Source organism: Eretmochelys imbricata, chromosome 6 (assembly GCF_965152235.1).
Source record: "Eretmochelys imbricata isolate rEreImb1 chromosome 6, rEreImb1.hap1, whole genome shotgun sequence".
Taxonomy (NCBI): Eukaryota; Metazoa; Chordata; order Testudines; family Cheloniidae; genus Eretmochelys; species Eretmochelys imbricata.
The window spans coordinates 51307216-51328477 of NC_135577.1; the positions used below are offsets into that span (position 1 = coordinate 51307216).

The following is a 21262-nucleotide window of genomic DNA, read 5'->3' on the forward strand; positions in this document are numbered from 1 at the left end:
TCTCCAGAGGTGCCCAAACTTTGCCAACAGCCCATGGGCAGCCCTTGATTTGCACAGAATGGAACAGGTAGCCAGGCAACCTCCTGAAGGAAGTACTTGAATGTATTTATTCCATTTCCTTGAGTAAAAAGGGGCCCCTAGGAAAATCTGTCCATCTTCAGCTGAGACTTTTGTTTGTCCCATGATTCCTGAGTGCAGGCCTGTTTTTTACTGGTACATTTCTAGGTGTCTCACTGGCATAGTGCACAAGAGAGCACATGCTGGTATGTATTTGTCCCAAGGGAGCATTGTTGATCATGTAAATCAAATTCTAGGAACTGCTCTGAGACACAGATTGTTACAGAACCTGGCTCCAGAGCTAACTGCACAGCCCCTGGGGAAAAAGAGCTGTGATTGCTAAGGAACAGACATCCAGCAGCCAAACAGACCCTCCTGCTCTATGGAAATTGTTCTCTAAAACAGGGTTGGTAGGATGCAGAGAATTGTAATGTACTAAGCAGCCTGAGAACTTAAGTGCCTAGTTCCCAATTTCTTGGAGGATTTGGGCCTAACTACCTCTGAAGCTCTGGGCCTTGTCCCTGAGAGGAGACATGCTGCACATTCAAAAGGTGCAGAAGCCTCTCTCAAGCCCTAAAGCTGTAGGGCTGGTGCTGTATGAGGGCAGCTGAGTCAGTGGAAGTAGGGTATGCTATTAGGGGGCAGCTGTACCCATTTTAGCTTTTCTGTTGTTTGAAATGTTGTTATGAGAGGGTGTCCTAAGTGCCTGTCCCTCAGCAGTTGGGAGGGAGCTAGACAGAAATTTGTGGTCTAAGAGTTGATTAAAATAGTTGCATAGGTTAATCCTCAAATGCTGTACATGCTGGCTTGTCCATGATCTCCTCTGTTGAGTTACTACAGTAATTACATACATTTGGGCTTCTCAGCCAATCTGGCTATGTCATCAAACCATTTTCCCTACAGCCAGACTTCTGCTGAGGATTTCAACAAGATTGCTCCCTCCCTGGAGACACTTAATAGGGCTCTAAAGAGAGGGGAGAGAAGTAGCTGCGATGAAAGAAGACCCTAGCTCAGTCTCTTACTGAAGAATGAAAAGGAGTACTTGTGGCACCTTACTGAAGAATGTTTTTATTTGGATTTGTTTTTTTTTTTTTATTTTCTAATTCTCTCCCCCTTCTCCCTAGTCCCTGTTTGACAATAATTAAAGTGAGTGATTCTCAGGCAGGAAAGACACATCCCCTCATGTTTGCTCCCCTTGTACCATGGCATGACAAACATGCTTCCTACCGCCCCCCATGGGCATTTTCAAAACTATTCCAATCTCTGAAAGGTAAATGGCATACCTGTCCCTACGCACACAATATACAGGCTAAAGTACAGAACAGCCTTGTCTTCATTAGTGGAAAAATGTTACCATGTGGTAAATGCTTCCCCCCCCCCCCCGTTAAAATAACTGAGTCAAAACACAAAGCATAAATGTTACATTGTTAGCAAAATCCTGGTACATTTACATAAATGACACCATGAATGTACAGTTAACAGACAATATTACAGCAATAAAACTGGACCTATGCTTTTGTACAGCTAGCTGGAGCAGCTCTTTGAAATATTTTCCAGGATATGGCCTTTTTGGGGTTTCTTCCAGTGAGAAAGCTGGAACAGCCTCTGGCTTTCTAAGAATAAATAGGGTTAATGAAGCTGGTGCTCTTCAAAACTGTATTTATAACACAAGTCAGACCAGTTGGAAATTGGCTGAGAACACCAGCTGATCATCCATAGGCTTATATGTCCCTGGCTAGCCAAGCACACTCAGGTCATGCAATCTGCAATCCTGTTTTGACCAATTAGCTGGAGATGTTGCACTCTGCCCTTCCTTTCCCCTCCTCCACCAAACCTTGACTGTTCTTTTCAGCTGAGCCTGAGCCTTCTCCCCTCAGCCTGTTTAGCATTTCATAGTTCAGATTTCCAAGAAATCCCAACTCTACATTGAAAGCTTTCTTTCCCCCCTCCCCCCAGCCTAAAATGAAGCATTTTAGCTAACACTTTCAGTATGTACCAACACAGACCAGCAGGGAATGGTTGCAGGGGGCAGGTTTTAGCTAATGGTGACAGCAGGATGAATGGACATCAGTCACCTTACATCTTTGTTTCTAAGGTCTGTGCTTGTATTTTTTTAAAAAAAGTTTGGTAGTTTCTGCCCTTTGTAAGCTAAGAAAACACGGTGAATCTTAAAACTAGATACTTCAACCCTAAGTACTGCAACCTAAACGTTTCCTAGACATAGAGGGCAACGGTGAGCTAATGCGTGCAAGCATTCTGCAGTATACCCTTCCCCCCACCTCCAGGGAAGTAGTGTATTTGAGGAAGTATCCCCATTACTTCCATCTCCACAGCTGTAGAGAGGACTGACTTGCCCATGGCCACAAGTTTGTGTCAGGCTTTCCTCTCATGCATGTTTCTCTACACCACGCCACCTCCAGCAAGAGAGCACAGCATTGGGAAGAATGAGCTGTACATTCCTGCTTGGCTTTAAGGGAGTCTAGGTGGTACACACAATACTAGGACCTAGGCCCCTCAACACAGCAATAGGTTTTGCTGCAGCATTTTGGAAAACCACCTCCTCTCATTGCATCAGTCGCTAATCACGCAGGAGTGCTCCATGTGCCATTCCCAGACAGTTAAAAATGGGATGACTTGGACACAAGACACTTGATCAAACCTTTACAGTGTAAATAGGATAGGCTATTTTCTTTCCCATTGGCCACCACTGAACACAGACAAGTAGATCAAAACTTGGCTACATTCTCCAAAGTAGGTGCTACTGAAAAAAGATAATTGTAGAGGCCTATTTTACTGTCTCACCTTCTCTCAGCCTTGTGGGGTGCAAAGAATTTATGGGCAACAAGGCTAGAGTCTTTTGCCATGTGTAAAACTCGTGTTTATAGCTACAGTGGTAGCCTGAGCATGCTAACTACTATACGCATTTGGTCAGGTGACTGAATGCTCAGAGGTTCATGGGATTAGAGGACTATCAACACACCCTTTTAAAAGCAACACTGGTGTATACACATCAACCTGATGGGGGGTGTAGATAGATGGTTTAGATTAGCATGTTCGAAACACCCCCAGTGTTAGGCCTCACTCTGCTGCATCTGCGCGCGCTGTTTCCCTAGCAGCTTTCACCTTGTGCTCATGAAAACGGAAACATAGATCTTCTCTTCAGGCCAGGTTCTTCAGTTGCTGCCTCCATTTTTCCTGTTGGTGCTGTCCTGGTGTCACTCTGATGCCGTACAGCACAGAAGAAAAAAGCCACCTCCCCTCCTTTGTCGTTAGAATAGTTGCAGCACTCTAACACGCTCCCCAGAGAAATCACTGCCCTAAGGGCGTCAGCTTAGGTGGGGACTTTCAGCATGAGCTGGTGGTTCCATAAGACAGACCTGGAAGCCCCAGCTGGATAAGGTCCCGTGCCAGTGTGATGCCCTAGCGTTCCTGCTGCTGCTGCTTTGCCCCTGCCTCACACTCTTGAGGTGATGTAAACAGAATGCAGTCGACTGGCCAGTGTTGTCTGCAGGTCCCGCAGAGGGTCCAGACCCTGCACCTTGCTGTTCCTGCCGTAGATGAGCTGTCGGAACGAGTCCTGTTCCAGCAGAGAGTTCATGTGTTTGAGGAAGAAGCCCTCGCAGAATGAGGCCAGTTCAGGTGCACTGTGGATCTGTAAAACAGAACAGGAGCCAGTGACCTTCTCTGTGAGCCCTACAAGTTAAAGGACATTTCCACAGCTGCCCCTGCTAAGCCCTTTCCCTCTGACAGCTTCATTGGGCAGGATGCCTGCAAAACAAAGGACGGTTAGGGGAAGGGGTATGTACGTAATGATGTAGTTGGTAAATGCTAATGGAAAGGACACCCATGCTACGAAGGACTCTCTTTCCTCTCCCTGTGTGCGTGCATGCAGCTGGAGAGGGTCATCCCACTGGGATATTTTCCAGGGGATGAAGTAAATTTTTTATTTCTAATCCTCTGATCTCCTTCTGTTAGCTGAGCCACAGTCCAGTGGCCCTTAAAGGAAAAGAGCAGCTGGCTGATGAAATGGCCAAGATACCTGTTTTGTGTGAGCCTCGAGTCCATGTGTCGCATCATCACACAACAAAGGAATCTTGCCAGCTGGTATGTAATATGAGTGGCCATGGAGATATGGTGTATATGATAGAATGCTCACTCCTAGACCAAGGCGCAGAATGAGATGGGGAAGAGCCACTCTAATACCATGCCTGTGAGTGCCTCAGATTGTCCCAAGGGCTCTATAGCTCCCAAATAGTCTCCTTTGGTTCTCCCAGGAATTATTTACCTAGTTACATCCACTTCAGCATCATCAGATAAGACACCACGACACTGGGGGAAAAGCAATGTATTTTATGCTCAACATTTAGAAGCTCCCAAAGGTTTGGGGATTCTTAACAGGAATAGAATTTTTTTATAAAAGTTACATAAGGAACTCAATTTACATTAGAAAATCAATCCCCCCCCCCAAAAAAAAGGAACAGTTTCCCCTTGGCTGTTGGGAACCCAAACACAGCAGCCTTGGGCAAGTGCATGAGATTCCCACATTGAAACTGTCAGTCTGCTGTCACTGCACATAATGCAAAAAAGTAAACAAATATTAATAGAAATATAATAAATATTTAATGTTTATTTTACTTCCTAATATTTTCTGATGTAATCTTTAGCAGCCTGCTTCTGCCTCTCTACTACATCCCAGACTCCTGCTGATTTCCAGGAATGCTGAACTGCTCTATGTTCCTAGTGGTAACACACGTTGGGTCATTTATATTAAATTACAGATTGGATACAAACTCTCATTTTGCAAGCAAATTTAGTGCAGAATTGGCCCAGCCAGTGCATGCCTGCATCATCTTGCACCATGACTCTTGTCCAAAATACCACACAGCATCAAGCATGTGAAGTGCCTGTGTTTCTAGGCATTTGTGGGGTCTAAACAAGATAGCTCAGCCTTTACCTTTGCATATTTATAGATGTTAACAGAGCTCTCCATACTGATGCTCTGGGCACATAAGATTTCACAGTGTCTTTGGAGGCCATCCAGTTGAAACAGGCTGGCGGCTGACAGCAGCTATTGGGACAAGAGAGACATTTTTCAAAATCAAAGTGTGGCTGACTCCTGACTTATGGAAGGCAAATAAAAACATACATTCCTTCCTCAAAGGATCTTCTAACTCCTTCTCTTGAGGGCTAGCCCTCCTGTGAGAGCAGAAGGCCAATAGAGAAGAACACACATAGCATTTTCATTATTCTGAGTATAGCACTGAATGAAGGTGGCAAGCGCCTTCCTGCATTCTTAAATTTGTGCACCTCCTAGAAAAGTCAGAAGAGAGACATTTACTACATCCACTGGCAGCTGAATTCATCTTCCTTTTTGTTTAGGTGACTAGGGAACTGGAGACAGTCTATGACGGGGTGGCCAAATTTACTGACCTGCTGAGCCTCATATGACCATCTTCAGAAGTTCAAGAGCCAGGGTGCACCTACCAGGGCTTGGGGCTTCAGCAGGAGTGGGGCTGAAGTCCCAAGATGCCCCTCCCCACTGCAAGGTAGAGGTCCTGAGCTCCTTCCCCTCCCCCCCCCCCCACACTTTCTGGTAAGTAGAGAATGGGGGAAGATGTGATCAGAAGCTGGAATATGAGTCAACAGTGGGCCCTTGTTGCCAGAAAGGCTAACAGCATTTTGAGCTGTATAAGTAGGAGCATTGCCAGCAGATTGAGGGACATGATCATTCCCCTCTATTCGGCATTGGTGAGGCCTCATCTGGAGTACTATGTCCAGTTTTGGGCCCCACTCTACAAGAAGGATGTGGAAAAATTGGAAAGAGTCCAGCAGAGGGCAACAAAAATTATTAGAGGTCTGGAACACATGACTTACTTATGAGAAGAGGCTGAGGGAACTGGGATTATTTAGTCTGCAGAAGAGAAGAATGAGGGGGGATTTGATAGCAGCCGTCAACTACCTGAAAGGAGGTTCCAAAGAGGATGGATCTAGACTGTTCTCAGTGGTAGCAGATGAGAGAATAAGGAGTAATGGTCTCAAGTTGCAGTGGGGGAGGTTTAGGTTGGATATTAGGAAAAACTTTTTCACTAGGAGGATGGTGAAGCACTGGAATGGGTTACCTAGGGAGGTGGTGGAATCTCCTTCCTTAGAAGTTTTTAAGGTCAGACTAAAAAAGCCCTGGCTGGGATGATTTAGTAGGGGATTAGGTCCTGCTTTGAGCAGGGGGTTGGACTAGATGACCTCCTGAGGTCCCTTCCAACCCTGATATTCTATGATTCTATGTGTGGGACTCTGCATGCCATACATTAATGGTAAAAGAGCCACAGTTTGGCCACCCCTGGCCTATGAAGTCTTTTAATCTACCCTAGGCTGTCAGTGACCAAATATAGTTACTATCTGATGGCCTATGTGTCTGGCCTCAGTCCAGTTCCTAGTGTACAGACCTCGTCATCATAAAAACCAGCACCATAACTGTCTCCATGATAGCAGTCTCAGTAGAGAGGCCTGGGACACTGAATTATCTTCTCACCCTTTGAAGTACTCCTTAAATGGCAGCATTGAGGCACATAGGCAGGGTTGGGTGTTGTACATGTTCTATGCCCAAATACAAGGGTTGGCTCCTCACTATGTTTGCTTAAAATGTAGACAGTAAAGGGAAATCTCTCTTCTATCTGCTGTGTTCTATTACACATTCCACATGGTCTATTTTCCTGGGGTAGGAATGATTCATACAGGAAGTTTCTGTCCATGTTTTGAACCCGCTCCCTGTTAATTTCATTTGGTGGCCCCTAGTTCTTGTGTTATGAGGAGGAATAAATAACACTTATTTACTTTCTCCACACCCATCATGATTTTATAGACCTCTATCCCCCCCTTAGTCATATCTTTTCCAAGCTGGAAAGTCTCAGTCTTATTAATCTCTCTTCATATGGAAGCTGTTCCATACCCCTAATCATTTTTGTTATACTGAAATTGGAAAAGGTCAGAAAAAGGTATCTTTTTTGAGATGGGGCAACCACATCTACACACAGATCCCCTTGTTCTGCAGAAGCCATCTGAAGTAGTAACCGCTTCCTATTTCAGATGACACAAACTTCCTGAGACCTAAAAACACATTCACCTTCCACAATTCCTTATTTTCTCCTAAAAGAACACTGGGTGTTTTAACACTTTTCTGTGTGCATAAAGCAGCCACATGACATGTCCCATGAAAACACTGGTAGCTGCTCTCATCTTTCCCAGCAGTCACTTGTCAAGCAGTATTGACTATGTGCTTTGAAAGCATCACCTCCTTTCAAAGCCCTAGCTTCTTTTGGCTTCCACGCCCCATCATCCCTGAGTGCATTTGGAAGAAAATGTTCTCACCTCTAGGATATCAGCTGTGGGAATTTCCATAGATTCTGTTCCTCCATAATATAAATACTGCATCAGCATCTGAAATAGGAAAAGGGCCAGGCCTGAAGCTTTTGTCAGTCAGGACACAGAGGAATTTAAATACCCATGCTGCCCTTAGGAAGCAAACAGAAATCACAGCTCCAGCTTCCCGTGGGTCTTGATAACAGCTTTGACATTTTCTAATGGCCTGGCTGTGGTGCTTTCCAATGTTCTTTTCTTTTTCTGGCTTTGAAGGGAGCCACATCAAGGAATTTAGGCCAAGGGTGACAATGTGTCTCTGAGCAACGGCAAGGCCCCTGTTAAAACTCTGCAGGGGGTCCTGTTTTTTGTAAAGCTTTGCAGGCTAGCTGCACCCAGGAGCTGCCAGGCAGTGAAATTGGTGGCAGGCTAGCTGAGTGCATATACACTGTACAGCCTGCCAGATGGTGACACACTGCCCTCCCCCTAGAGCTTCCAATAAGCCTCCCCATATCACAAGTCTTTCAGCCGGGGGGTTTGAGGCCAGGAAAGAGAGGGGTTGTTTGGCTGAGGAGACAGACATGGGCAGCCCCCGTTTCCACTCTCACCCTCTCATGCTCACCTCCCTACTGTTCCAAAACCAACCCCTTTGCACTCTCCTGCCCCTTCCCCATGCCCGTTAGCAGGGAACTGGTTTTTCACTTGAAAACCAAGGTCATCCCATTTACTACTATTTATATTGCAGTAGTGCCAAGCAGCTGCAGTCAGGGTCCCATCGTTCTAGATGCTGTACAATCATATAGCAAAACCTGATCCCTGGGCCTGCTGCTGAACAGAACCCAGGTCTCTTGAATCTCAGTCTCGTGCTTTATCCACTAGGCAAAACTGTCTCCCCTAAACAGTGAAAATGATACCACTTTCAGTAGGTAACCTCATGTCCTCTAAGAACGTGCCCCAAAGTCTCCTCACACATCCGCTCCCTCTCTATTTCGTTAGAAGGGCACCTTTAGTGGTCATTTCTTACAGCTTTCAGTGTATTATTTTTCAATCTACCACATTGTCCCAAGAGGCAAAATCCTCTCCCTGCCCTCTCTGGTTCTACGACATTGCAAACACCACAGCCTGAAAATCATGCCTTGGAGCTTCTCGAATCACAAAACCCCATTGATCAAAGACCTTCTTCATGCTATGTTAAGGAGACCTGCCTTAATACACTTTATTCTCTTCAGTGATGGGCCTGAGCTGCACAGCTTGGATGCAGACACTGCAATTGCTTTTCAATTCAAATACAAAATGTCAGAAACCCTCTTGGGATAGAGCAGTAGGGATGTTTCTGTGCTCAAATTATCCCCATTGGATGCGGAGATACTATGGGGTGATGACCATATAGAGACACTGTGAGGGAGAAAGCCAAGATGAGTCCTAAACACTTTAGTGAAACAGTTACAGACTTTCAGCTGTTCTGCACTTTCAGATTTCTCTATTCTGCACATTTCCTTCCTAATTTGAAATGCAGATCTGAAAACCTGGAACAATGCCTGACTATTGGATTTCACGGACCTGCTGGGTTTTTTTTTCTTTTTTTTTTTTTAAACCTACCATCTCTTCATCATGAACGAACCTCCCTTAGGTCACATAAATATGGAAACACCAACAAAAGTAATAGTGGAATTCTCAAAATCAAGTCTTTAAAGAGAGCCCCACCGACTTCTGACCGTCTGATTTGAATTACTGGGCAGGTCTCCGGCTCTATCCAGGGTTCTTTTTTTACTTAACACAGCATGAAAATTGTGCCTGGGAACTTGCAGAACTACACAAAACTACTCAAATAAAAGACCCTATTTGTCCTCCGTTATGAAGGAGATCGGCTGCCTTAAAAAAACCAAAATCCAATCGTATTCTTTTCAGAGCTAGGCCCAAGCTGGCAAGTTTGGATGCAGATCGGAACACACCTAAAAACGTAGAGATGTTTGAATCAGACCAATTGCGGTTATCATTTCTCTCTGACATTAAAACGTGTAGCCTTTGCTTCACAGTCAGTACAGGAGGAGACAAACAGTGCTCGTGGTAAGGGTGCGCATAATTTACATACCTTGAAAATACTGTATTTCATATCACCAATTTCAACAGTCTTACTGCCTTGGCTGTCTAGTTCTGGTTTATTGGTCATCAGGGTCTTAAACCTGAGAAAATGGAGACAGAAGTTTGCTTAATAGATTTTCTGCATTTTTGCCACTCTGCATCATCTTTGCTTGGGTTCGTCAGTAAACAAAGGGGAAATGGAGAATCTTAGTCCTAGTGTATTTGCATATATACTTTATATTTTTCAAAACAAATAATCAACATGTTTAACAGCAACTAAACTGTAAACTTCGGAGAGCAAAATCTGTAAACTCCCCAAGACTGGATTCACTCCCATGTTACTGCAGTTTTAAGGTGTTCTAATTGCACTGAAATCCATGGCATTAGACTCACATAAAACTGGAGCTGAATCAAATCCTGAGAATTGTACACTGCATTAATATTAGTTTTAAAAGCAAATAACTGATCCTATAATAGGATCAACTGAAAAATATCTCCATGTAAGGAGCAAGAGCAAAATATATTGGGGATTCAGTGTATTTTGTAAAAAAAATCAAGGTACACAGTGCTAAGGAGCCAAATTCTTTATACCTCCCTCACTTGCCTTTGCTCCTGGGGTGCAAGAGAGGACAGAATCTGGCCTTAACGCTTTTGCTGAGGACTTCCCTGGGGTGAGGCAGGCTCCAGTAAGTACAGAGCTAGAATACCTGGCTCCTACACTGTCCTTCCCTCAGCCTTGGGGGTTAGAGGCAAGGAGGGGTGGGAAAGAAGTGGCCAGAGCAAGCTGCACTCCAGCTATGCTCAGCTGCTGGACAGTTCCTTAGTAAACATTAACCACTAGTGCATGTCAGAGCAGCCCCCTTGTTGTTCTAACCTGCATTGGGACTGGGTAGAAAATCAGGTCTGACCCCACTCCCTAATGGTCTGAGCATAGGCAAAGAATCTGGCTCTAAAAGTTTTGTGGCTTGATCATGTAAACTCAAGTGAGTAGTCTTTACTCATGCCGGTAGCCCCATTGAGGCTACTGGTGATGAAGGGCTGCTCATCTGAGTAAGGGATTACAGGCCCCTGTCCTCCATCACTAATCTCCATTTAGCACGAATAACACAGCTGCAGTTAGTAGGTGTAGCTCATGGAGGCTGACTCACCTGTTGGAAGCAGTAACCAGCAGGACTTTGTGTGCATAAAACAGCTTTCCTTCCACTAGAAAAGTTACATCAGACATTTCTTTATTGTTTAGAAAGTGAGGATCTGTTGGAAAAAAGATGGGACAGGGGAAAAAGTTTAAAATGCTGCAGCACGCCAAAGAGAAAATGCAAAACCACTGTGGAAACTATCTCACTGAGATAAAGCTGAGTATCTCACCAAGCCGGGCCGGCAACGTCTTTTGTATTTCAGGAATGTTGGGTATAGGACTGCTGCCATAGCAGTGGGTGAAGATGGCTGCAAGCTGCTGGTTGATTGAATCATTCTGTAAGGAAGAAGGAATTTATATCATTAGTGCTTAAAAGTAGGCTCCACGGGCTGTAATAGTTTGCTTGCTGCTTATATAATAGGAATCTTCCTTTGCTGCTTTTAAGGACTACTCTGTCTATAAGGGCTCTGTGCAGAGAGGCCAACTCAAGATCTATGCACACAGGTGAATTTCACCACAAAAATATTCTCAGCAAGTTTATGGCACACATCTGTCAAGGAAAAAGAATTACTTTAAGAGAGCTCAATCCTTACACAGCAAATCTCCCCCGACTTCTACACAACAAAATCCACAGCATGGCTTATCATCAGGAAACTGTTCCTAACGTATCAGTTTGTTGCTTGGCTCTGCACTATTTTAAAGTTCAAATTTTGCATTAGTTTTTAACCATCCAGTCCCTCTCCCTGCTATCTCCAGGGAGTCTACAATGATATAGGCCCTGATCTTACTCCCACTGAAATCAATGCAAAAACTACCATTGAATTCAATGGAAGCATGGTCAGGCCAACTTTTAAAAAGAAAGAAAAAAGATTGCTATTCAATAACAGCTAATAATATTGTTCAGAAAATTCCAGGAAGGTAGATGAGATGCTACCGACAGTCTGAGCTCCCCAGTACTTTGCAGGTAATCCCTTTCGTTACTGTAAACTCACTCAGTTCCAAAAGCCAATCACTAAAGTGGGGTTTATACAAGGATTTCCATTAAAATAAGCATCTTTGACATGGAGGAAGCAAGTATTGGATCCCTCATGTCTTGATCCCTGGTAGTGCATTATTACATAAGCTTGGGTAAACACAGCCACGGCTGTCTGTACATCCATAATTCATTCGGGCCCTGACATGGGTTTACGTTGCTTCTAGTACAAACAATAATCAAATAATTGTGAAACTCCTGGCTCAAAGGATTTGAACTTCATGTTGTTAAAAAATGAATGATTACTTTGCTGGTTTTGAGGATATCAAACATTAGCTGCAGCCCTTCGTTAACCAGCTCTTCATTATAGTCCTCCTCCTTAATAGTGACAAACTCCCTTAAGAGGTTCTGCACGACTGAATAGCGAGACTGGTAAAAGGTTGTCCGTAATGACTCAATCCACACATGAAGCTTCCATGGGATTCCTGTAACCAGACACAAGGGAAAGTGAGTGGGGGGAGGGTAGTTGCTGAAATAGCAAGCAAGAGGGTATTTCCTCTCTTACTCTAATCATCATCCGCATTTAAGTGGCTCTTCTTATTTTGAAAGTGCTTTACAATTTACACAACTGATTTGACCTCCCAGCAAATCTGGAAAGCAACTGTACCACTATCCCCATTTTAAAGGTGAGGAAGCTGAGTCACTGAGGAAAGCTCAGGAAAGCGAAGTGACTTGCCCATGGTCACAGAGAAAATTAGCGTCAGGACTAAAGATTAGAACTCAGGAGTTCCTGTTCTTGCCAAGCCTGCTATCCCTTTAACCTTCATTTCATCCACCGGTTTTCTCTGCAAGCATAGCAGCAATCTGAATTCTGCAGATGAGCTGCACCATTACAGAATAGCCAATCTTATATAAACCCATTGTGATAGCTATAATTCAGTATTGCGGCATGTTTGTTCTGATGAGCTATCTTATTTAGACATGCACATTTCAAAGTCTTCAGTTGTCTACCTTACAGGTGTAAGAATAGGTGCAAGCTGGGTCCTCAAATCCTATTCCTGGGCATTGACTGTCTCTGGTTTTGAGAGCTCAACTTGAGACACTTCAGAGGGGCCTGAGTTTTCAGATGTGCTGAGCACTCACAACTCTGACAGACTTCAAATGGAGTGGAGTGAAGGGATCAGCTGCTCTGATCTTCAGGTCCCAGGCTGTTCCAGAAATTGGGGCACTCTAAATCAGTGGGCCCTTTTGAATATGCAGCTGAGTGATCAGTAAGCAGTTTGATTTCTTTTCTATTTAAATTAGAGACTACCCTATTCCCCCATCAATGTGTGTCAGATCTGAACTTGATGGTGAAGGCCCTTCTCCTAGTGACCTGTAATCCCTGCTCTCGCAGAGACAGGTTATTAGGGTTCTAGCTACTTCAAACCTGCCTTACCAAGTACCCGGAGCTCCATGGTGATGTCCACGTAGCCATGCTCAGCACTGTAATACATGGCCTCCTGCAGGGCCTTCATCCTGGTTTTACACAGCCTGACCTGCCCCTCGATGGAGCTGTCCTGGCTGGAGGTGTCACTCTCCACTCCCTCAGCTAAAATCTCCTCCAGCGAGAGAACATCTCCCTTCGACTGCTGAGGCTGGGTCAGGAGCTTGCGCAGCACGTTTCTGTGGAGGAAAAAGAAGAGGAATTGCTCTTTAATAAATTAAAGGCCCACAAACCAGACAGGCCAGGCAGGGTGATTTGGGCCCAGAAGTCCTGGAAGCCTGACTTAGTGACTCATTTCTTTCCAGAGATGAACCCTTCCTCCAGGGGTGCTGGAACAATTTTTACAGGGGGATTGCTGAGAGCCATTGAACCAAACTGTAAACCTGGTATATAATGGAAACCCCTTCAAGCCAGGGAGTGCTGCAGCATGCCCCGCACCCCTAGTTCCAACACCTATGCCTTCCTCCTCCCCCCAGAGATGGAGCTGGGTTCCTCTAATGATTGGGTCTTTAAACATTATTATGGCAGTTTAGTCAGGACTGGTTTCATCAAATCCTGTGAGTGTTTGCTTTGTGTGGCTGGCAGACCAGCAATACTAGCAATGGCTTGCCCCTGTCCAACACCAGAGGGTCCCATTTAGAATTCCTGGGTCCTTGGTTTTCCTACAGATGTGAGAAGCCTTAAGGGACAGATGTTGGCTATCCAAGACAATTAGGCCAACATAAGATGTTGTGCTGAATTGCCACTAGCTGGCGCTCTCAGTGCACAAAGAACTGGATTTTACCCTTTCTGCATGAATTGATACTACATAATCTCATGCCTTCTGATCACCCTCCCACAAAAATCATCCAGAAATAGGAGGCTTAACTTCATTATTTGCATAGTAAGAACATGTTATAGAAAGAGGACTCTTACTGTGGCACAATTAACCCATCGGACGCTTTACCATAAGACATTGCACAATCAAGGATGTTAACACTGAAAAGATAAGGTGCAACATTTCACAAGCTCTTGAGTCATGGGAAGTAGCATTAGGAAAATGTTTGTCGGTATAACTACATCACTGTAGTTCCTGGGGAGCCAAGTCTTAATGCAGACATGCTGCACCAATATAAAGTGGGGTTTACATTGTTATGATTCAATTTGGTAAGTTGCCAGCATGCGCTGCATGGGATGTAAGCCCAGTTGTACACTGCTGCAGCACATCTAGGTTAAGGGTTTGGAATTGGTGTAACTATATCAATGTGGTTACACCAAAACTAATGTTTCTGATGGAGACTGAGCTAGAATGATTTCCGGATCAGTTTACAGATAATGAAATGTTATTTCTAAATACCAACCCTGCAAACACAGCCTGGAATGGAAGAGCCAAGCTGGTTTTTTTCTGATTCACACATCATCTGTATTAAAGTTTCTGCAGACCTAATTCTGCCCCAGATTGCACCTCAGGAACCCCACTGCCTTCAAATTCTGCCTCCAGTTATACACGTGCGATCCACATCTTCGGAATTGTGCCCTGCAGTTGGAACTTAACAATTCTGTTGTTGCTGCCTGACCCAGAAACAAATCCAGCTCCTTCTCTCCTAGCTATGGTGGCTCTGTAGTGCTACTAACAGGTGTGAAAAAAGCAGAAGAAAAACTTATTTGCTGACTTTAGTGACTAAAATATAGATCTGCAAACCCTGCGGGATTGCATCTGTTGAATAAGAAGGTGCCAATTTTACACAGTTATTCTGGGAATAGAACCACTCAAAGTGATAATTACTTTCCAATGCATTCCTTCAAAAGTAAGTGCAGGGTCTGGCCACACTGGAGTCAGAATAATGCTAGTAACTCTACTGCATTAAAACACGGCTATTGCCGGGAGGGTTCTAGCAACACTTCCTAGACCAGTGTGGATAGGGATTTTTGGTCTGGGAATTGTGGTGTAAAGCCATGCTACAGCCTGTGTGCGATGCAGGTACCCTACAACAAGAGACCTCAGTGAACTTGTACAACAATTGTATACGAATCCCCGCACTGAGAGGGTCTTCAATTTAAGGCTGATTTTGAACAGAGGTTTACCTGTGCCCATGTGCGGCTGAGTGACTAAAGCAGTTCATGTCTTCGTGAAGCGATGAGGACATCCCATTGACTTCCAGCATACTCAGGAGGGGGTCTGCGCCCCTACTCAATAACAAACTGACCAGCTCATAGTTCCCTAAGAATTGGCAGAAAAGTAATGATAATTCCATTTTCCAGCATCCTTTAAAAGGCACTTCTATAGCACCCCACAAGTGTTAATTAAGCCTCACAACACCCGAGAGGGAGACAAATATTATTATCCCCATTTTACAGATGGAGGAAACTGAGACACAAAGAGGCTAAGTTGCCCAGTGCCACACAACTAGTTAGAGGCAGAGCTCAGAAGAGAACCCAGGAGTTCTGGCACCCAGTCCTGTATTCTATTTGAAGCACAGGCACGTCTTTATGTATAAATGGGGGGGTAGGGGGGAAGGGAGGTATATTTTACTATATTTTTAAAAAGTTACATTTCCCTCGTGTTTCAACATCTTGAATTCAAACTACATTACAAGCAGATGTACATGCATCTGGCTTCAATATGGACAGATTCTCAGTTGTCAGCTCCTGCTGAGTGTAGCTAAAAGGGGGTCCAAAAGGGAATCTGGGGGCTGCTCTAACTTTCTAGCTGGCTATGGCCCGCAAGGGGTCATCCTGCAGCCGTGGATAACTGGAGCACCATGCATTCCAGCCACCCTCCATCCCTGCTGCCAGAGGCTGCAGGAGTGGTGGTGGGAGAGCCAGCTACAACAGCTTTGGGGACAACCTTCTGCTCCCTTTATGCCATTGGGATGGCACAAAAAGACCAGAGAATCCATCCCATAATAATCAGACTTCAAACAATGGAGAAAGAACAGAGGAAAACCAAAATGGTAGGCTGCAGGTGAGGGAGAAGAATAATGAGCTTTGAGCTGGCACAGGTGAGTCCTTATATGCCATGTAAACCCCCGACATGGCACCTGCTTGGAGAACAGGCTCAAGATGTTGTTTCTTTTTTAAACGAATGAGATAAAGCAAAGATCTTTGTACAACCTAGGATGGTTTTTCCCAGTGTGACTCTTGGGCTGACGAAAGGTGTTAGTCTGACAGCCTTGGAGGCTATTCAGCTCCAGGAGAGGCAGAGGATGGACAGTGGCAACCTAACTTTCCCAATGCTGCCCCATGCATGCACTATGAGGGAAAGCACACTGCAGTCCCACTCAGCACTTGGCTTCCCTGCTGAGGCTGTTGGCAGGAAGTGATAATTAGTGACAGTGGTAAATGTGGACTGAGCTCACACGCAGCAGCACATTTCAGGTCGGTCACCAAACAGCAGATGGCAACAGCTCTCAGATACTGTTAACCTAGGCTAGGCTTCCACTAGTGATTTAGCATGAAAAAAGTACTGTATCCCATTATCTAACCCCCGGAAGCTACCTACTCCCCCACCAGTTTGAAATTTTCATTACACCTTCTATTGTTAATTGGCTTAAAGTACAATGCAAAGTAAATCCCAAGTCATGTAACTAAAACCTAAACATCTGACCCATACTTCTATACTTCTGCCATAGTTTTCCTGTGATCTTGGGAGTGAGAACGTAAGCATCTTATTTGACTCACCTGCCGCTGAAGCCAGTTGAAGTGGGGTCTCAGCATAATTGTCCTCACCGCTGTTAACTGCGGAGCCCTCAACATGGGCACCAGCATCCAAGAGCAGCTGCAAAAGACCAATCAGAGACAAGAAGTTCTGAACCGAGCAATTCAGAAAGACACAACAGAAGAGCCTGTGTGTTGGGAGGGAAACCCATTAGGTCCGTAGCAAAGGGTGAAAAACACAAAGGGAGCTCAGCAAAAACTAAAGGAAAAATATCCAACGCAAGTCAAACTCACCTCTCACATGCATCTGTTTGTTGCCTGAGTCTGGGACTGAAGCCTAGGGGCTCATGGCTAACATCTCTTTAGGGATTTATTTATTCTTCTCTCTTTACTGTTCTTGTTTTTTTTGTTTTTGTTATACTCGGTCTAGTTCTGGTGAAAGGTATCAGGTGGACAGGAGACTAAAGCCCCCTATTTATTGTATCCCAGTGGGCACATTTTCATCTGATCTCCAGACTCAAAAGGGTTAGATGCTTTTGCAGTGTGGGAAATCCCTGCCATTTGGTTACATGCTGTGCAGGAAGCAGACAAGATGGCTAATGGAATTTGCCACAAGAGCCAAACTGCTCTGTCAGAACCTTAGGCCCTGCAAATTCTGGATGACAAGACTCCTCGGGCTTCCCTGATCTGCCACCCGCAAAGCCTAATCCTCATTCGGGGCATAAACTGTGTCTTTACTTTGGCCAGGGAGTTAACCAGCCCCCACCCTGGGGGAACTCTTTGCAGGCAGACTGGCGCTAAGCCAGCCGTAACTGGCCATGGAGGAGTGGGGACAATATCCTTTTCAAACATTTGAAGTAGCAAAAAGTAACAAAGTCACATTGACACCATCATGTGGAGCGGGATCAACTGGCAGGAAATGGAGGTGACTTAGCTGTAACTGGAAGTTCTTTGAGATGTGTCATCCCTAGCTGCATTTGACACGTAGTGCCCATGCATGTAAATTCTAACAAGCAGTGTCCATTGGCCTGCACACACGCAGTCATTCACCTTGGGCTCCAGACTGAGGGCATAAGAGGCAGTGTGGGCCGATGCCTCTCCAGTTCCTCCTTGTACTGCAAATCTAGTAAGATCCAAAGCAGAGGGGATGGAGGGCAGATAGGGACCACACATCTCAAAGAATTTCCAGTTGCTGGTAAGTAACCTCCATTTCTTTTTCGAGTGCTGGTCCCTATGTGTATTCCACATGTGGGTGATTGACAAGCGGTACTCAGACTGGAGTGGGGGTGCAAGAAAGAAGCTTGAATTATTGCAGTTCCCACTACTGGGTCTGCACTGGAGGTTTAAACTAGCGTGTAGTGTTTAGTGAAGGTGTAAATGGAATTCCAGATAGCTGCCTGCCTATGTCCAGTAATGGTATTTCGTCCACTGATGCTGTAGAGGCAGTTTGTGCTCTGGTGGAGTATGCCCTTACCCTGTCAGGTGGAGGGATGTGCACTAATTGGTAGCACGTGATGATGCACCCAGAAATCCATTTAGAGATCCTGTGAGACAATATAGCTTGTCCTTACAACCTCTAAGTTATGGCAAGATAGGGGCTGAGGTCCCAGGGGGCGGTTAGGGGCGGTGGTCCCTGGAGGGGGCGGTCAGGGGACAAGGAGCAGGGGGAGTTGGATGGATCGGGGGTTCTGAGAGGGGCAGTCAGGGGACGGAAAGTGGGAGGGGGTGGATAGGAGGTGGGGGCCAGGCTGTTTGCAGAGGCACAGCCTTCCCTACCCAGCCCTCCATACCGTTTTGGTACCCTGATGTGGCCCTCGGGCCAAAAAGTCTGCCCACCCCTGACTTAGAGTACAAGGATAAAAGCTGGAGAAATCCGTGGACACAGGGATTCTGATACAGGCCATGTGGTGGTAAGAGGGAACTGGAGAGGTTATGGCCTGTGCATGGCTCTTATGCCCTCGGTCGGGAGCATGAGGTGAACTACTGTATAAGTGCAGGCCAATGGACACTGCTTGTTAGAATTGCCAGACTCGGGCACACGTGGACCCACTGGGAAATACACATAGGGAGCGGCACTTGAAGAACCACCCTTCATTTATAAGAACAACAAAGCAGGTCTGGGCATTTGTATTTCCAGGCAGGGGCAGACACCCTGTTGACCATGTATAGCCATAGAGGGCAGCTAGTTGGGATTCTTTCCTCTGGGAAAACCACTGCTCCTTTACTGGACAGAGTTACAAACATCCAGCTATATGGCATAAACCTTACACTGCTGGTAGTTGATGGAGTTAATCTCCTTTTAATTCACATGGCAAGAACCTGTGCTTTTGGAGCAGGAGGATCTGGGTTCTATTCATGCTGCTGGTATGGCATGCATTTCTGAGCAGCCATAGTATGCAGCACAATGACAATCATGGAGCCCTAGGTGGTCACCAATTTATTACATCCCTTGCCTCGGCACAGACTGGATGTATGATTGTGCCTGATAATTTCACATTTACATTTTCAGCATAATATTGCTGGGGGAGGACAATGACTTTTTCTACTTACTAATTTATTTCTCCCTTGATGGAGAAGCTAGATCTGGCAAATCCAGTCATGGATATCAAGAAAGAGGCAATTCCACTGGGCTTCACTACATTCAGAGAATGCGGAGATAGGACTCTTTCAGTGATGATCATTGTAGGGAAGGTTTTGACATTAGATTTAGAAGTTTAAATACTTAAAACATCTAAGTGAATAAACACTCGCTGCAGGCAACATAATACGGCCCAGAGGAGCAGAAGGCTAAGTTCAGTCCAAGGAGCCTTGTTGATGTATTTCTCAGCACTGTCTCCTGAGAGTATCACATGTATTATCTCACATGTAAATTAAAATTGTACAACCTTTGAAATGCAAAGAGTGCACTGGCAACTTGCCAAGGACATGAAGGATGAATCTAATTTGCATTTATATTTGCATACATTTGTAAAACCAAATATAAAAAAACCCCACATTAGCTTATAGTTGTGTCTTCCTTGAGAGCTGAATAGAAATTGCTTATTGCCTCACCAGCAGCTGAAAACCTCCTGTGGATCAGTTTTGACTCACTCTGAAGTTAGAGAGAGAGGGTGGGTACCTTGGAGGGCTCCACAAGGCACCCCGGCATCCAATTCTGCATGCCCTCTGTGTGAATTCAGCAGAAAGACTGGCAATGAGCATGCACAGAGCTTGCAGGAAGGGAATCCAAATGTACCTAGTGAGCAAAGGAGTGGCTGGATGTAGCAGCACTCCCACTGATGATACATTCAGAACCCATTGTAGGAGAGTCACAGCTTTCAGGGCTGGAGCATGCAAAGGGAGCATAGGGTGCTCTTCTCTCAGGAGCGGGCTTCTAAGCAGGAATGGACAGGCAACTCAATTTTTGCACCTATAAAAAGTATCCAGGCCATAGCTAATACTTTCAAGAAACATGCTGACCAAGCACTCTGCCCATACTTGGGCACACTCCCCTGAAAGCACCAGTTCACCAGACACCATTGTTAGTGGCTCATCCACATTGTTTTGAGGCCAGAAAAACTTAAGACATTAATATACAAATAGTAATTAGAAAAAAGAATAAGAATTTGTAGAATGTTTCATTGTCAAAGCCTTTCCAGAGCTTAACGAATCAACCCCCACCAACACTGTAAGGCATGTCACATTCCCCTCATTTTACAGGTACATGGATAATCAGTGATTTTAAAAAGACCAAAGCAACAAAGGGAACCCAGTTCTGAGCTTGGTTTAAAAGCTAGGAGGTCCTGGCTCCCTGCCCTGTGCTCAGAGAAATAGATCACCCCTCACTCTCTATGTATATTTTAAGGATTCATCACAACTGTGTCTCCCTCCCCTTTGCTTACCTGAACTACAGAAATGTGTCCATGTAGCACAGCAAAGGTGAGCGCAGTCCAGTGCCGGCTGTCGGGATGGACTGAGGGATATCGGGGATTGCTGCCAGGAACCTGGGAACATGAAAAGCTCAGTTATTGACCATAGCAGTCTCTGTCTCTCTCCCATATTCTTCAGACTCTACTGTAACTGGCATTTCCCTGGGGAATAACAATCCCTGGTAGTGACGGACTGACACCATTCAGAGAGTGCTGCCTGGGCTGATCATTGTGTTCTCTCGTCTGGGCTTCTCTAATGTGCCTATTGATTTCCCTTAGTGGCAGCTCTTTCCAAAAGGAGACCTTTTTTGCTCCCTATGTCAATCATTATTTCAGCCACTGCACACTCCAAGGGGCTTTGGGCTTTATTTCTCCCAAAACCTTGAAACAGTGAGCTCTGAAAGTAAGTCTGGTGTACAAACTCCACAAGCTGGAGCTTTTGGTTGCCGGGAGCGATTTCATAACCGATCCTGCTTATTTACAAGTCAAAGATGAGCAGGTTTTCTGGTTTTGGCCCTTACTTACTGGTATATCCAAATTTGCTCCAGCATCAATCAGCATCTGGACCATGGCTTCATCTCCAGCAGCACAGGCATACATTAGCGGGGTCACGCCCTTCAGGAAGAAAAGTC

At 45.2% G+C, this 21262-nt stretch overlaps 1 protein-coding gene and 1 long non-coding RNA gene across 2 annotated transcripts in view; one reads left to right on the forward strand and one right to left on the reverse strand.

Annotated features, from left to right (window-relative positions):
• LOC144265685 (uncharacterized) overlaps positions 1 to 21262 on the forward strand; it is a 35961-nt gene that overhangs the window by 7677 nt on the left and 7022 nt on the right. The window lies entirely within an intron of this gene.
• ABTB2 (ankyrin repeat and BTB domain containing 2) overlaps positions 1306 to 21262 on the reverse strand; it is a 197497-nt gene continuing 177540 nt past the window's right edge. Inside the window, exons 6-17 of the mRNA XM_077818524.1 lie at positions 21156 to 21245; positions 20604 to 20705; positions 16747 to 16843; positions 15151 to 15286; positions 13039 to 13265; positions 11907 to 12085; positions 10858 to 10963; positions 10641 to 10743; positions 9503 to 9593; positions 7423 to 7491; positions 5012 to 5125; positions 1306 to 3709 (exon numbers count right to left, since the gene is read on the reverse strand). Coding sequence (XP_077674650.1) covers positions 3512 to 3709; positions 5012 to 5125; positions 7423 to 7491; positions 9503 to 9593; positions 10641 to 10743; positions 10858 to 10963; positions 11907 to 12085; positions 13039 to 13265; positions 15151 to 15286; positions 16747 to 16843; positions 20604 to 20705; positions 21156 to 21245 — 1512 coding nt within the window. The 3' untranslated portion in view covers positions 1306 to 3511. The remainder of the gene's footprint in view (positions 3710 to 5011; positions 5126 to 7422; positions 7492 to 9502; positions 9594 to 10640; positions 10744 to 10857; positions 10964 to 11906; positions 12086 to 13038; positions 13266 to 15150; positions 15287 to 16746; positions 16844 to 20603; positions 20706 to 21155; positions 21246 to 21262) is intronic.